The 16,872-nt window shown below is 42.9% G+C and overlaps 1 protein-coding gene across 2 annotated transcripts in view; it reads left to right on the top strand.

Annotated features, from left to right (window-relative positions):
* Positions 1-1,044: 1,044 nt before the first annotated feature.
* LOC115152413 (5'-nucleotidase domain-containing protein 3) overlaps positions 1,045-16,872 on the top strand; it is a 39,047-nt gene continuing 23,219 nt past the window's right edge. The window contains exons 1-6 of one of the 2 annotated variants that reach the window (XM_029697268.1): positions 1,045-1,593; positions 3,534-3,718; positions 6,204-6,278; positions 7,400-7,455; positions 8,573-8,663; positions 9,026-9,163. In XM_029697268.1, coding sequence (XP_029553128.1) covers positions 1,272-1,593; positions 3,534-3,718; positions 6,204-6,278; positions 7,400-7,455; positions 8,573-8,663; positions 9,026-9,163 — 867 coding nt within the window. In that variant the 5' untranslated portion in view covers positions 1,045-1,271. The remainder of the gene's footprint in view (positions 1,594-3,533; positions 3,719-6,203; positions 6,279-7,399; positions 7,456-8,572; positions 8,664-9,025; positions 9,164-16,872) is intronic. The other variant, XM_029697267.1, reaches the window with a different exon arrangement.

Below are 16,872 nucleotides of genomic sequence, written 5' to 3'. Positions count from 1 at the left end.
GCCAAGCGTGTGTAAAGCTATCATCAAGGCAAATTTGAAGAATCTCAAATATAAAATATACTTTGATGTGTTTAACACTTTTTTGGTTACTACATAATTCTATATGTGTTATTTCATAGTTTTGATGTCTTCACTATTATTCTACCATGTAGAAAATAGTAAAAATAAAGAAAAACCCTGGAATGAGTAGGTGTGTCCAAACTTTTGACTGGTACTGTACGTCTCGTGTCTGAGCCGTTGAATTGCAACCCCGCTTTGTCTCTTTACTGATGTTTTGCATGTTTGATTGCCTTACGGAGGGAATAACTACACTGTTTGTATTCAACCGTGTTCCCAGTCACCTTGCCATGGTTAAATGCAGTGGTTCGCTGTGATGCCCCTCAGCCTGCAGTGAATGTCATTCATCAGAGGGATCCTGAGATACTAATAGTGAAGAAGGTAGACTTTGTTGCGTTTATTGCGCAAATTATAAATTATACTGGACAAACAAAAACATTTTTGTTATTTTTTATAATAGAAATCATTGTGAAGGTGTCAAAAATATTTTGGGATCTTCAGGACTTCAAGGAGAAAACGTTACAGGGGATAATGAATGAAGAGTTTCCACCCTCTCAGGTTCCTGAGCCTGTGTTGGTATCTGAGTAGACATTTAAATCCGCTTCAAGGAGGAACGCTTTAATTTTTGTTTCCCCTTCCCCTATTAATCCTACATTAAAGTTGATCCGTTGTCACCCCATCCAATAGGTGGCAGCACGCACCTCTAACGTTTGTTTGCAAAACACTATACTACTTTTTAAGAAGAATAAGGTCTGTCATTTTGAGTGTTGACCATAGACAAAGATAGAAGCCTCTAAGTGGCCAAAACACTATTTATTAGCATGGGCAGCGCCATTGAGGGCTTCCACCATTATAACGTAGTCTACTGGGTGGTACTTCCAACCTCATTGGCTGATCCCTACTGGTGACCCTATTGGAATAATGTCCAACTGGGTCATCAGCCAATCGTGAAGAAGAAACATTACTACTTCACCATGGAGACAGCCTCAATGGCTCTGCCCATGCCGTCGCAGACGCTGTATTTTCACAGATACAACAATTAGTCCTCTATCTATATCTACGGTGTTGTGAGTGGAACCAAGGAAGTGACGTAGCCACGGAAGAGCATGGACCGATTCGGTTTCTGTATTTACAGAAGAGTGCTCTAACCGAGTGCATTTACCTAGAGCCCACGACCTACACGCTGGTTACTGACAAACCGAAGGCGACTAGTCATGACGCCGTTGTCACTGTACTTGTGTAGTCTGTTAAATAATAATAATAAAAAGAAGTTGTTAATTTGCTACAACTACTTACATACGCACCGAACATCACTACACCTCGTCGATCGGGCGCCGCAGAAGACTCGACTCGTTCGGTTATTGGATATGAATATCCGTGCAGTGTTCCGTGGTAGGGTCACCGGGAAGGTTTTGGCGCAACAATCCGGTGCCAGAAACTATAGGGAGGCTACTATGTGTACCAGTTCCGCAAGTGGCCAGGACATGACCAACTGGTTGTGGTCTATTTACAACGAAACCAAAAAACAGACCGAAGGTAGGGCATGCATTTGTTGAATTCAATGTAAACAAGTGTGGTTTAGGATGCAAAACAATTTTGTCCAATAACTCATTACTCTGTAGCATATTCCTTTGAAAGACGTTGTGTAACTTTCACTTAGCTAGCTACTGTACCAGGGGTGTCATGTCAGTAGTAAGAAGTACTTATTGTATGCCAGTTATTGTACCAGTTAAAAACGGGTACCTATTATTGTAGCTACCACTTACAAGTACTTATTATTCTACCAGAGACACTGGACATTTCACCTGCTGGTGGCCATTGTCAATGGCACACTGTCAAAGGTATCCTGAACTGTGGTTGACTGACTGAATGGACATAGACTGTGACACTGGCATTTTGTTTCACACAGTGATTGCTTGCTGTCCCTCCCGTAGTCTCTGGAATACAGGCTTTTGAAATCCAGCAAATGGGCAGTGGACTCATCGTGTCCAACATAGAAGGGGCCAGGGGTCACCAAGCTCTTAAAAACCCTTCTCTGTATGTTGGGTTTTTAGCAGTTACACTCGCCATCACAGCAAGCTATACTGACACCCGCCAAGTTCGGGGTCACCTAAACTCAGAATTAGTATTATAAATATTCTCTTACCTTTGCTGATCTTTGTCAAAATGCACTCCCAGGACTGCTACTTCCAGAAGAAATGTTGTTTTTGTTTGAAATAATCCATATTTATGTCCAAATACCTCCGTTTTGTTTGTGTGTACAGATCACTTATCCAAAGGCATAATGCGCGAGCGCGGTACCAGAGACAAAGTCAAAATGTTCCATTACCATTCTTAGAAGCATGTCAAACGCTGTTTAAAATCAATCTTTATGGTATTTTTAACGTAAAATTGCGATAATATTCCAACCGGACAATAGCATATTCATTCAAGAAGGAAAGGCGCGCTCGCGGGATCGCGCATATCCAATCCCTTTGTCCACAGGCAGTCCACTGATTGACTGAGCTCCTATACTCTGCCCAGTGACAGGAGAATGCTGAAAGAACTTTCTGGAGGCTGTTGACAGCCAATGGAAGCCGTAGGAAGTGCAACGTGACCCCACAGAAACTATAGTTTCGATAGAGAATCAAAAGAACTACAATTCTCAGACTTTCCACTTCCTGGTTGGATTTTTCTCAGGTTTTTGCCTGCCATATGAGTTCTGTTATACTCACTCAGACACCATTCAAACAGTTTTAGAAACTTCAGAGTGTTTTCTATCCAAATCTACTAATACTATGCATAGTCTAGTTTCTGGGCCAGAGTAGTAACCAGTTTAATTTGGGTACGTTTTTCATCCGGCTGTGAAAATACTGCCCCCTACACCCCAACAGGTTTAACACACTTTGCTGTAGGCTACTATTTACTAGTTAACAAAAAATGATGTATGTCAGAAAAAATATTCACCCCACCCAGTATTGTAATCAAAACTTACCAGAAAGCATGTAGTCCTTGGCTCAGACAGTGTAGTAGTGTGGGCTCAATAGCATCTCATTAGTGTGCAGGATCTTGAGAATCAGCTGTACATGTGATGGAAGAATATACTGTGCATGCAGAGGGTTGCAATTCCATTGAATTGGGGATAGTTTAATCAAAATATGCCACATACCTAGAACTGCCTTATGTATAAGCCCACAAAAAAGGTTCACTGTTATAAGCTAACTTTTTTGGATGAATTTAAGCAAAATTCCCAAAATTCCAGGGCTTAACTTCCCAAGGAAATTTACCGTAAAGTTTCCGACCCTTTGCAACTCTAGTCATGATTCATGACTAGATTCATGACTCTAGTCATGATTCATGACTAGAGTCATGAAGGGCATGGGAAAGACAGAGGCCTGTATTAATTTGCAGAGTCAGTGGAAATAGATTTAGCTTACATTGATACAACACAACTAGCAAGAAAGGTTGATTTCACCCTATTCTTCCTTCTATTTTAGCCTTGATCCCAGTGATATCCAAGAACAGTGTGAACCCCAACACTGTCTTTGCCAATAATGAGATGAGTCTGCACGATATAGAGATCTATGGGTTTGACTATGACTACACCCTGGCTTTCTACTCCAGACACCTCCACACCCTCATCTTCAACATCGCACGGGACATCCTCATCCAGGAGCACAGGGTACGTAGTCTATTCCTCCAGTCTAGGCTGAACTCAGATCTGTAGCAGAGGGGTCTTTCATGTGACAGGGATGAAGAGGTAGAGCAGAGGAACAGTAGCCTGATCCCAGATCTGTTAGTGCTCTCTTAACAACACTTATGTTAATTGTCATACCAAGTTTGTGCCATATTGCCAATTGCTCACTGGGGCCAAGGTTGGCTTGACAATGAATGGCAAGATAGCACAAACTGATCTGGGACCAGAGTCTGTTCCTCTAGCTTGGTGTCCCAGATATGTTTGTGCTGTCTTATCAATAGGACTTGGCAAGACAGCAGATACAAAATAGCCAAATGTTCTGGTCATTGTCATGCCAAATCTATTTGTGCTGTGTAGCCATCTCCTACAGTCATTACCATGCCAAACTGCCACTGGCATGACAATAACCATATGTGACTTGTTTCAGGAAACTAGGCATATGTCGCGCGTCACTACTTCGCAGGAGAGCCATTTGAATGCCTTTTTTGGCAGGAATGCCTTTCGAACATGTGAACTTTCATGTGCCTTAATAACAAACATGTATGCCTTCTGTAAATACGAATGAATTGTTAAATTACGACCCTAGTTCGTTTAGCCACAGAAAAAGGGAGCAACCTTCCCGCTAGCCATGATTGGCTGATATAACGAGTGGGCTGGACATGCCGAGAGATGAGTTCGGATTGGTCTGCCCTTCTGTCTATTTGAGCTGGTCATGTGTAGGTAATCCTGTCTAACGTGGCTTTTAAAAACATATATTGCACAGTAGAACTGCATAAGTGTTGCTCTCCACTTTCTGGAGGACAGAGTTTTGAAATCAGTGGAATTAGCTATCATACTCTAAGGAGATAAAGAAAACGCCTGTCTCTGGATTACTTCTTCAAATTAAGGGCAACCATGGCATCCGTGGCAGAGAGGGAAGTGTCCATCCATGTATACAGATAAGATAGTCTAGCTGGCTACATTTTCAGATATTACACGTTTCTAATTTTGTCAAAGTCGTTTTCATTTCAAGTTAATATACTGTTAGTTAGCTGGCTGGCTCGCTAGCTAATGTTACGTGTATGATCTGTGTAGCAATATTATTTGTATCTCAGAGCCATTTGCTTTGCTAGTTATAGACTAATGTTAGCTAGCTAACATTGAACCTGGTTGGTGAGCTACCTGCAGATTCATGCAGGGTAGGAACGTCATGATTTGGAATTATGGTTAATTGTTTAGCTAGCTAGCAACATGTCTTAACAAAAGACTCCACTATGCAAGTAGAATGTTAATGTCACTGCAACAACTGTTGATAGACTTAGCCAGAGCGAATTTACCAGATATCTACTCTGATTTCAGAGCGCTCTCATCTGAGTGTACCAGAGCACAGAATAACTGACGAATTTACGAACGCTTACCACCCTTTGATAATGGCCGGTGTCAGTAAACGTTGGCAAAAAATATTGAATTGTTGCCAGCAGCACAGTTGCAGCCACCAACGCTCTGGATAGCATAGAAACTGCCTAACCAGCTCTGTTAGGGTGAGTAAAGTGGTCACTGAGCTCTTCTCTTATTTGTGTCTGATAGTAGCTAGCAAGCTAGCCAACGTTAGCTTGGGTGCTTGACTGCTGTTAGGACAGAACACTCAGATCAACCCTTAAAGAGATGGGTGGGGCTAAAGCTTAAGAGGGTGTGAACAATGCTGAATAGGTGTAGACAAAGAAGAGCTCTCCAGTATGTGTACCAAAACATTCAAAGGACATTTTCTCAAAAGTGAGGTTACAAGTTTATCAACTTTCAAAGCAGAATTACCTTCTCATTGTTCCTTAACTGTAGTGTATGATATACCATTGTGTAGCTCTGAGTCTCTACTTTTATCCAATGTAAAAATAAAACAAAATGTCATATTTTGCTACATAAGACCGAATTGAGCCGGTTGGGCACATATGAGTTGGTAAGAAGACAGAAACAGCTCCTCTAGTCCTTGGCATGCCAGATCATAGGAGTTGACAAGACAGCATTAACAAATCTGACCAGGTTTCTTTTTCTGTGCTTTTCCTCTGCTCTTTCATGTGACGATGAAATCTGCTCCAGATACGTAATAATCATAGTAACAGAAAGCTATTTTATTAGGCTATGTAATTCTGTTTTACTTGACAGACCACAGTCAGGCCTCGTCTTGTTCGTAACCTTGACAATTTTCCATTTGATTCAACACTCACAATTTTTCTTCCATAGTGAGATATTCTATTTGGTGTCAGTGTCACCCTATTCAAGTTGACAAATTATTTTTTCATAGTCGTGGGAAATTCTCTGGAGTCTCTTACCTTTCAATTCCTTTCAAGGTCTTCCATGATGAGTTTTTCTTCAATGATTGAATGACACTGACGTTAACTTTTTCAATAGACTCTGCACACTTCTCAATTGGTTGATATGACACATTTGTGTTCCACTCAAAGCTCTGATAACATCTATTTTCCTTCCTCTTTAGTACCCTGAGGGCCTACGTGAGTACGAGTACATCCCAAACTTTGTTGTCAGGGGACTGCACTATGACGTCCAAAAGGTGAGCATGGTTGATGTTATAACATGTTATGTATAAAAGCGAGCACATAGCCATGCAATCTCCATAGACAAACATTGGCAGTAAAATGGCCTTACTGAAGAGCTCAGTGACTTTCAACGTAGGATGCCATCTTTCCAACAAGAGCTGCCCCAGTCAACTGTAAGTGCTGTTATTGCTGTTATTGTTATTGAAACGTCTAGGAGCAACAACAGCTCAGCCAGTGAAGTGGTAGGCCACACAAGTTCACAGAGCTGGGCCGCCGAGTGCTGAAGCGCATAGCGCATAAAAATTGTCTGTCCTCGGATGCAACACTCACTACCGAGTTCCAAACTACCTCTGGAAGCAACGTCAGCACAATAACTGTTTGTCGGGAGCTTCATGAAATGGGTTTCCATCGCCGAGCAGCCACACACAAGCCTAAGATCCCTATGCGCATTGCCAAGCATCTGCTGGAGTGGTGTAAAGCTTGCCGCCATTGGACTCTGGAGCAGTGGAAACGCGTTCTCTGGAGTGATGAATCACGCTTCACCATCTGGCAGTCCGACGGTCGAATCTGGGTTTGGCGGATGCCAGGAGAACACTATCTGCCCTAATGCATGGTGCCATCTGTAAAGTTTGATGGAGGAGGACTAATTGTCTGGGGTTGTTTTTCAAGGTTTGGGCTAGACCCCTTAGATCCAGTGAAGGAAAATCTTAACGCTACAGCATACAATGACATTCTAGACGATTCTTGAATGGCCTTCAAATGACCCCTGACTTCAATCCCATCGAACAACTTTGGGATGATTTGGAACACCGACTGTGAGCCAGGCCTAGTCACCCAACATCAGTGCCCGAACTTACTAATGCTCTTTTGGCTGAATGGAAGCAAGTCCCCGCAGCATTGTTCCAACATCTGGTGGAAAGCCTTCCCAAAAGAGTGGAGTCTGTTATAGCAGCAAAGGGGGGACCAACTCCATATTAATTTCTATGATTTTGGAATGAGATGTTTGACGAGCAGGTGTCCACATACTGTAGCGGTTGTAAGGCTTTATATCACTGCTTGTGTGAATATTACATTTCTGATTGGCACTTGTCAGCCAATCTTTTTCTAATTTGTGTAAATCAATTATTTGTTCCAGGCATTACTGATGAAGATAGATGCCTTTCACTATATCCAGTTGGGAACAGTATACAGGTATGTACTATCACAGTTTACAATCAATACCTTTACATTCAACACACTTTTGGATTAAACATATGGATGGAGTGGCATATTGGAAGTGTATGGGGCTAGGTACTTCCTTGTTTGGATGGTAGCACAAAGTTGTTTTTTATTTACATTTTTTATTTTATTTCACCTTTTATTTAACCAGGTAGGCCAGTTGAGAACAAGTTCTCATTTACAACTGCGACCTGGCCAAGATAAAGCAAAGCAGTGCGACAAAAAACAACAACACAGAGTTACATGTGGGATAAGCAAAAGTACAGTCAATAACACTATAGAAAAATCTATATACAGTGTGTGCAAATGGAGTAAGGAGGTAAGGCAATAAATAGGCCATAGTAGCGAAGTAATTACAATTAAGCAAATTAACACTGGAGTGATAGATGCACACTAGTATTTCTACTTGCACGAAAGAGCAAAAAAGTAAATAAAAACAATATGGGGATGAGGTAGGTAGTTGGATGGGCTACTTACAAATGGGCTATGTACAGCTGCAGCGATCGGTAAGCTGCTCAGATAGCTGATGCTTAAAGTTAGTGAGGGAGTTATGTCTCCACCTTCAGCAAATCATTTCTTTATTTTTTATTTAATTTTTTGCAATTTGTTCCAGTCATTGGCAGCAGAGAACTGGAAGGAAAGGCGGTCAAAGAAGAAGTTGGCTTTGGGGATGACCAGTGATATATACCTGCTACGGGTGGGTGTTATGGTGTCCAGTGAGCTGAGATGAGGCGGGGCTTTACCTAGTAAAGACTTATAGATGACCTGGAGCCAGTGGGTCTGGCGACGAATATGTAGCGAGGGCCAGCCGACGTGAGCGGACAGGTCGCAGTGGTGGGTGGTATATGGGGCTTTGGTGACAAAACGGATGGCACTGTGATAGACTGCATCCAGTTTGCTGAGTAGAGTGTTGGAGGCTATTTTGTAAACGACATCGTCGAGGATCGGTAGGATAGTCAGTTTTACGAGGGTATGTTTGGCAGCGAGAGTGAAGGAGGCTTTGTTGCGAAATAGGAAGCCGATTTCTAGATTTCATTTTGGATTGGAGATGCTTAATATGCGTCTGGAAGTGTTCTCTTGTCACATGTAGGGGTCTTCACCCGGTGCCAGACAAGGAGGTGATTGCCATGTACGACGGCTGCCACGTTCCTCTGGAGAATATGAGTGACTTTTATGGCAAGGTAGGGCTCATCTCATCTCCACCCTTCCACATTCACTATATACAGATCAGCCTCATTTACCCCTTTACATTTCGCAGCAAGGCCACTCTGTTTATCCCAGTCACTCCGGTCATTCACTTTTTTCACCCCTACAGTCAGGCACACGATACTGTAGTATTACGTTTCTACCCTGTGGAGCCCAGTTATAGGTAATCAGTGAACCCAGAACCAAATCTTACATGTGCTAGCTAACTATCTACAAAATGTACTTCTGTGGGCAGAGGTTAGGGATACACTTCTGTTTTGCATACCCTAGTAACACCTCGCTTTACTAGTGTCTTGTCCTATCTGATCTCTAATAATCTCCCCTCTATCCTCCACAGAGTTCCCATGGCCACACTATGAAACAGTTCATGGATATCTTCTCCCTTCCAGAGATGAACCTACTGTGCTGTGTTAATGACTACTTTATGAAGCACAACATCGACTACGAGCCTGTCCACCTCTACAAAGACGTCAAGGTAAAGAGACCAGAACAGTGGTGTTCCAAAGACACCTTCTTTGGACTGGAACTGCAGCCAGTGGGGGAAACTCATAGGGAGGGGCAGTTTCCCAGACACAGATTAAGCCTAGTTCTGGACTAGTTAGAATCATGTTCAATGAAGAATCTCCTTTCACATTTTACCTGATGGTGGAGCTCTAAACATGCGCAAATTCCCATAGGAACACAGCAATATTAAGTGCAGAGCTTCTGCCTTCATTTTTCATCTTACAGGAATGATATACTACTGTACATGTGAGGAGAAAGCGGAAGGCTCTACCTATCCTTTGATGCAAATAACCCCTGTTTGATTCCCAGGTCGTCCGCTAGATAGCAATTGCATTTGGTTTGGGTAGTCAGTCACTGTGCCAAAACGGCTGAACGGATCTTCAAGCCGACATCTTAAAATGACCTTAGCAATCAGGGCTTTGAAGCTATAGTTATTTAAAATAAGACACAGACAGATGAGGGAATTTCGAACTTCTTGTCCCATTCAAGGATTCGTACGGCATTGCCAGCAGTAAGATTTGAGTTCGATTTCCAAAAGACAAGGGCTGTAGCTTTCAAATGATATATCACTTTTCTATTTTCTTGTACCAGGTCCAAAACAACCACTCAGAGTTGAATAGGTTAAAACAGCTACAGAGTTCAATGGCTGTGAAGGAAGAAAACTGAGGATGGATCAATATCATTGTAGTTACTCCACAATTATGACTTAAATGACAGCGTGAAAAGAAGATTCCAAATATTCCAAAACGAGTCACTAAAGTAATACTGCAAATAAACATGGGGCTCCCGAGTGGCGCAGCAGTCTAAGGCACTGCATCTCAGAACAATAGTTAGAATCCAGGCTGTATCACACCAGCCATGATTGGGAGTCCCATAGGGCGGCGCACAATTAGCCCAGCGTCGTCCGGGTTTGGCCGAAGTAGGCCGTCATTGTAAATAAGAATTTGTTCTTAACTGACTTGCCTAGTAAAATAATGGTTAAATAAAAAAAGAATAAACTTTTTGGCTTAAACGCAAAGCCTTATTTATGTTTGGGGAAAATACAACACATAACTGAGTAACTGCCTCCATATTTTCAAGCATGGTGGTGGATGCATCATGGTTTTGATATGCTTGTAATCGTTAAGGACAGGGGAGTTTTCAGGATTAAAAAAAAAACGAAATGGAGCTCAGCACAGGCAAATCCTAGAGGAAACTGAGATTTTGCGGAAAAAGATCAGGGTGCCTTGTGAGGATCAGGCGACAAGTGGCTAATCTGCCTTTACCTTCCGTCCTGCTAGCTAACGTTCAATCGCTGGAAAATAAATGGGATGAACTGAAAGCACGTATATCCTACCAACGGGACATGAACTATAATATCTTATGTTTCACAGAGTCATGGCTGAACGACGACATTAAGAACATACAGCTGGTGAGTTATACACTCTCGGCAGGATAGAACAGCAGCCTCTGGTAAGACATGGGCGGGGCCTATGCATATACGTAAACAAAAGCTGGTGCACGATATCTAAGAAAGTCTCAAGGTTTTTCTCGCCTGAGGTAGAGTATATCATGATGAGCTGTAGACTACACTATCGACCTAGAGAGATTTCATCTGTATTTTTCGTAGCTGTCTACATACCACCACAGACCGATGCTGGCACTAAAACCGCACTCAATGAGCTGTATACCTCCATAAGAAAACAGGAAAACGCTCATCCAGAGGTGGCGCTCCTAGTAGCCGGGGACTTTAATGCAGGGACACTTAAGTCCATTTTACCTCATTTAAAACAGCATGTTAAATGTGCAGCCAGAGGGAAAAAAAAATTTAGACCACCTTTACTCCACACACAGAGATGCGTACAAAGCTCTTCCTCACTCTCCATTTGTCAAATCTGACCATAATTCTATCCTCCTGATTCCTGCTTACAAGCAAAAACTAAAGCAGGAAGCACCAGTGACTCGGCCTATAAAAAAAGTCGTCAGATGAAGCAGATGCTAAGCTACAGGTCTGTTCTGCTAGCACAGACTGGAATATGTTCTGGGATTCTTCCGATGGCATTGAGGAGTACACCACATCCTTCCCGCAGTGACTGTATGTACATACCCCAACCAGAAGCCATGGATTACAGGCAACATTCGCACTGAGCTAAAGGGTAGAGCTGCCGCCTTCAAGGAGCGGGACTCTAACCCGGAAGCTTATAAGGAATCCCGCTATGCCTCCTGACAAACCATCAAACAGGCAAAGAGTCAATACAGGACTAAGATCAAATCGTACTACACCGGCTCCGAAGCTCGTCGGACGTGGCAGGGCTTGCAAACTATTACAGACTACAAAGGGAGCTAAACAACTTATATACTCGCTTCGAGGCAAGTAACACTGAAACATGCATGAGAGCATCAGTTGTTCCGGACGACTGTGTGATCACGCTCTCCGTGGCCAATGTGAGTAAGACCTTTTAAACAGGTCAACATTCACAAGGCCGCAGGGCCAGACGGATTACCAGGACGTGTACGCCGAGCATGCACTGACCAACTGGCAAGTGTCTTCACTGACATTTTCAACCTCTCCCTGTCCCAGTCTGTAATACCAATATGTTTCAAGCAGACCACCATGGTCCCTGTGCCCAATAACTCTAAGGTAACCTGCCTAAATGACTACTGACCCATAGCACTCACGTCTGTAGCCATGAAATGCTTTGAAAGGCTGGTCATGGCCCACATCAACACCATTATCCCAGAAACCCGAGACCCACTCCAATTTGCATACCGCCCCAACAGATCCACAGATGATGCAATCTCTATTGCACTTCACACTGCCCTTTCACACCTGGATAAAAGGAACACCTTTGTGAGAATGCTATTTATTGACTACAGCTCAGCGTTCAACACCATAGTGCCCTCAAAGCTCATCACTAAGCTAAGGACCCTGGGACTAAACACCTCCATCTGCAACTGTATCCTGGGTTTCCTGACGGGCTGCCCCCAGGTGGTAAGGGTAGGCAACAACACATCCGCCACGCTGATCCTCAACACAGGGGCCCCTCATGGGTGCATGCTCAATCCCCTCCTGTACTCTCTGTTCACTCATGACTGCATGGCCAGGCATGACTCCAACCCCATCATTGTTTGCTGATGACATAACAGTGGTAGGCCTGATCACCGACAACGATGAGACAGCCTATAGGGAGCAGGTCAGAGACCTGACCATGTGGTGCAAGGACAACAACCTCTCCCTCAGCGTGATCAAGACAAAGGAGATGATTGTGGACTACAGGAAAAGGAGGACTGAGCATTCTTCCTTTCTCATCGATGGGGCTGTAGTGGAGCAGGTTGAGAGCTTCAAGTTCCTTGGTGTCCACATCACGAACAAATTAACATGGTCCAAGCATACCAAGACAGTCGTGAAGAGGGCACGACAAAACCTATTCTCCCACAGGAGACTGAAAAGATTTGGCATGGGTCCTCAGATCCTCAATGTTTTACGGCTGCACCATCAAGAGCATCCTGACTGGTTGCATCACTGCCTGGTATGGCAACTGCTCGGCCTCCGACCGCAAGGCACTACATCGGGTAGTGCGTACAGCCCATTACATCACCGGGGTCAAGATTCCTGCCATCCAGGACCTCTACACCAACCATCCTATTCGTATATTGTTCTCTCTGCTATCGCGCGGCAAGCGGTACCGGAGTGCCAAGTCTAGGTCCAAGAGGCTTCTAAACAGCTTCTACCCGCAAGCCATAAGACTCCTGTACAGCTAATCAAATGGCTACCCAGACTATTTGCATTGTCCCCTCCCCTTCTATGCTGCTGCTGCTACTCTGTTATTATCTATGCGTAGTCACTTTAACTCTACCTGCATGTACATATTACCTCGATACCGGTGCCCCCACACATTGACTCTGTACCGGTACCCCCTGTATATAGCCCCGCTATTGTTATTTACTGCTGCTCTTTAATTATTTGTTATTCTAATTTTAAAAAATGGGGTGGGGGGTTCTTAACTACATTGTTGGTTAAGGGCTTGTAAGTAAGTTGTATTCGGCGCATGAGACAAATAAAGTTTGATTTGATTGTCTGCTTTCCACCAGACACTGGGAGATGAATTCACCTTTCAGCAGGACAATAACCTAAAACACAAGTCCAAATATACACTGAAGCTGCTTACCAAGAAGACAGTGACTGTTACTGTGTCCGAGTTACAGTTTTGACTTAAATCTGCTTGAAAATCTATGGCAAGACCTGAAAATGGTTGTCTAGCAATGATCAACAACTAATGTGATAGAATTGAAGAATTTTGAATAGAGTAATTGGCAAATCCAGGTGTAGAAAGCTCTTAGACTTACCCAGAAATACTCACAGCTGTAATCACTGCCATAGATGCTTCTACAAGGTTTTGACTCAGGGGTGTGAATACTTATACTACCAGTCAAAAGTTTGGATACGCCTACTCGTTCCAGGTTTTTTTCCCCCCTTATTTTTTATGTTTTCTATATTGTACAATAATAGTGAAGACATCTAAACTATAAAATAACACATGGAATCATGTTGTAACCAAAAAAGTGTTAAAGAAATGAAAATATATTTGAGATTCTTCAACGTAGCCACCCTTTGCCTTGATGACAGCTTTGCACACTATTGGCATTCTCTCAACCAGCTTCATGATGTAGTCACCTGGAATGCATGTCAATTAACAGGTGTGCCTTGTTAAAAGTTCATTTGTGGAATTTCTTTCCTTCTTAATGCATTTGAGCCAATCAGTTGTGTTGTGACAAGGTAGGGTTGGTATACAGAAGATAGCCCTATTTGGTAAAGGACCAAGTCCATATTATGGCAAGAACAGCTCAAATAAGCAAAGAGAAACAACAGTCCATCATTACTTTAAGACATGAAGGTCAGTCAATACGGAACATTTCAAGAACTTTGAAAGTTTCTTCAAGTGCAATCGCAAAAACCATCAAGCGCTATGATGAAACTGGCTCTCATGAGGACCGCCACCGGAAAGGAAGACCCAGAGTTACCAGCCTCAGAAATTTCAGGCCCATCAAATGCTTCCCCTGCCATTTTTTTTTTCTACTGTATTATTGACTGTATGTTGTTTACTCCATGTGTAACTCTGTGTTGTTGTATGTTGTTGAACTGCTTTGCTTTATCTTGGCCAGGTCGCAATTGTAAATGAGAACTTGTTCTCAACTTGCCTACCTGGTTAAATAAAGGTGAAATAAAAAAATAAAATAAAAAATCAACTGTTCAGAGGAGAATGTGTGAATCAGGCCTTCAGGGTCAAATTGCTGCAAAGAAACCACTATTAAAAGACAGCAATAATAAGAAACTTGCTTGGGCCAAGAAACACAAACAATGGACATTAGACTGGTGGAAGCCTCCTTTGGTCTGATGAGTCCAAATTTGAGATTTTTGGTTCTGACTGCTGTGTCTTTGAGACGCAGAGTAGGTGAACGGATTATCTCTCCGTGTGTAGTTCCTACTGTGAAGCATGGAGGAGGATTTGTGATGGTGTGGGAGTGCTTTGCTGTTGACGCAAGCAGCAAAATTTGATTTAAAAAACAGATGGGAAAAAAACTTTATTGAACAGTGAGGACTGTGAAGCAACACAAACATTGGCACAGACGCATGCATACACACACACGATAACATATGCACTATATATACACATGGGTTTAGTACTGTAGATACAGTTGAAGTCTGAAGTTTACATACACCTTAGCCAGGTGACATTTAATCCTAGTAAAAAATCCCTGTTTTAGGTCAGTTAGGATCACCGCTTTATTTTAAGAACGTGAAATGTCAGAATAATAGTAGAGAGAATTTATTTATTTCAGCTTTTATTTATTTAATCCCATTCCCAGTGGGTCAGAAGTTTACATACACTCCATTAGTATTTGGTAGCATTGCCTTTAAATTGTTTAACTTGGGTCAAACATTTTGGGTAGTCTTCCACAAGCTTCCCACAATAAGTGTGGCTCAGTTGGTAGAGCATGGTGTTTGCAACACCAGGGTTGTGGGTTCGATTCCCACGGGGGACCAGTACGGAGAAAAATGTATGGAATGTTTGAAATGTATGCATTCACTACTGTAAGTCGCTCTGGATAAGAGTGTCTGCTAAATGACTAAAATGTAATGTAGATGTAAGTTGGGTGAATTTTGGCCCATTCCTCCTGACAGAGCTGGTGTAACTGAGTCAGGTTTGTGGGCCTCTTGCTTGCAAGGAGAATAACAACAAAGAAATCCAGAAAAAACGCATGTCAAAAATGTTATAAATTGACTTGCATTTTAATGAGGGAAATAAGTATTTGACCCCCTCTCAATCAGAAAGATTTCTGGCTCCCAGGTGTCTTTTTATACAGGTAACGAGCTAAGATTAGGAGCACACTCTTAAAGGGAGTGCTTCTAATCTCAGCTTGTTACCTGTATAAAAGACACCTGTCCACAGAAGCAATCAATCAATCATATTCCAAACTCTCCACCATGGCCAAGACCAAAGAGCTCTCCAATGATGTCAGGGACAAGATTGTAGACCTACACAAGGCTGGAATGGGCTACAAGACCATCTCCAAGCAGCTTGGTGAGAAGGTGACAACAGTTGGTGCGATTATTCGCAAATGGAAGAAACACAAAAGATCTGTCAATCTCCCTCGGCCTGGGGCTCCATGCAAGATCTCACCTCATGGAGTTGCAATGATCATGAGAACGGTGAGGAATCAGCCCAGAACTACACTGGAGGATCTTGTCAATGATCTCAAGGCAGCTGGTCACCAAGAAAACAATTGGTAACACTACTCCGTGAAGGACTGAAATCCTGCAGCGCCCGCAAGGTCCCCCTGCTCAAGAAAGCACATATACATGCCCGTCTGAAGTTTGCCAATGAACATCTGATTTGATTCAGAGGACAACTGGGTGAAAGTGTTGTGGTCAGATGAGACCAAAATTGAGCTTTTTGGCATCAACTCAACTCGCCGTGTTTGGAGGAGGCGGAATGCTGCCTATGACCCCAACAACACCATTCCCACCATCAAACATGGAGGTGGAAACATTATGCTTTGGGGGTGTTTTTCTGCTAAGGGGACAGGACAACCGCATCAAAGGGATGATGGACAGGGCCATGTACCGTCAAATCTTGGGTGAGAACCTCCTTCCCTCAGCCAGGGCATTGAAAATGGGTCGTGGATGGGTATTCCAGCATGACATTGACCCAAAACACACGGCCAAGGCAACAAAGGAGTGGCTCAAGAAGAAGCACATTAAGGTCCTGGAGTGGCCTAGCCAGTCTCCAGACCTTAATCCCATAGAAAATCTGTGGAGGGAGCTGAAGGTTCGAGTTGCCAAACGTCAGCCTCGAAACCTTAATGACTTGGAGAAGATCTGCAAAGAGGAGTGGGACAAAATCCCTCCTGAGATGTGTGCAAACCTGGTGGCCAACTACAAGTGACCTCTGTGATTGCCAACAAGGGTTTTGCCACCAAGTACTAAGTCATGTTTTGCAGAGGGGTCAAATTCTTATTTCCCTCATTAAAATTCAAATCAATTTATAACATTTTTTACATGTTTTTCTGGATTTTTTGTTGTTATTCTGTCTCTCACTGTTCAAATAAACCTACTATTAAAATTATAGACTGATAATTTCTTTGTCAGTGGGCAAATGTACAAAATCAGCAGTGGATCAAATACTTTTTTCCCTCATT

This window comes from Salmo trutta, chromosome 17 (assembly GCF_901001165.1).
Source record: "Salmo trutta chromosome 17, fSalTru1.1, whole genome shotgun sequence".
Lineage (NCBI taxonomy): Eukaryota > Metazoa > Chordata > Actinopteri > Salmoniformes > Salmonidae > Salmo > Salmo trutta.
The sequence above is the reverse complement of the archived record's forward strand: the minus strand, read 5'-3'. Positions and strand labels throughout refer to the sequence as shown.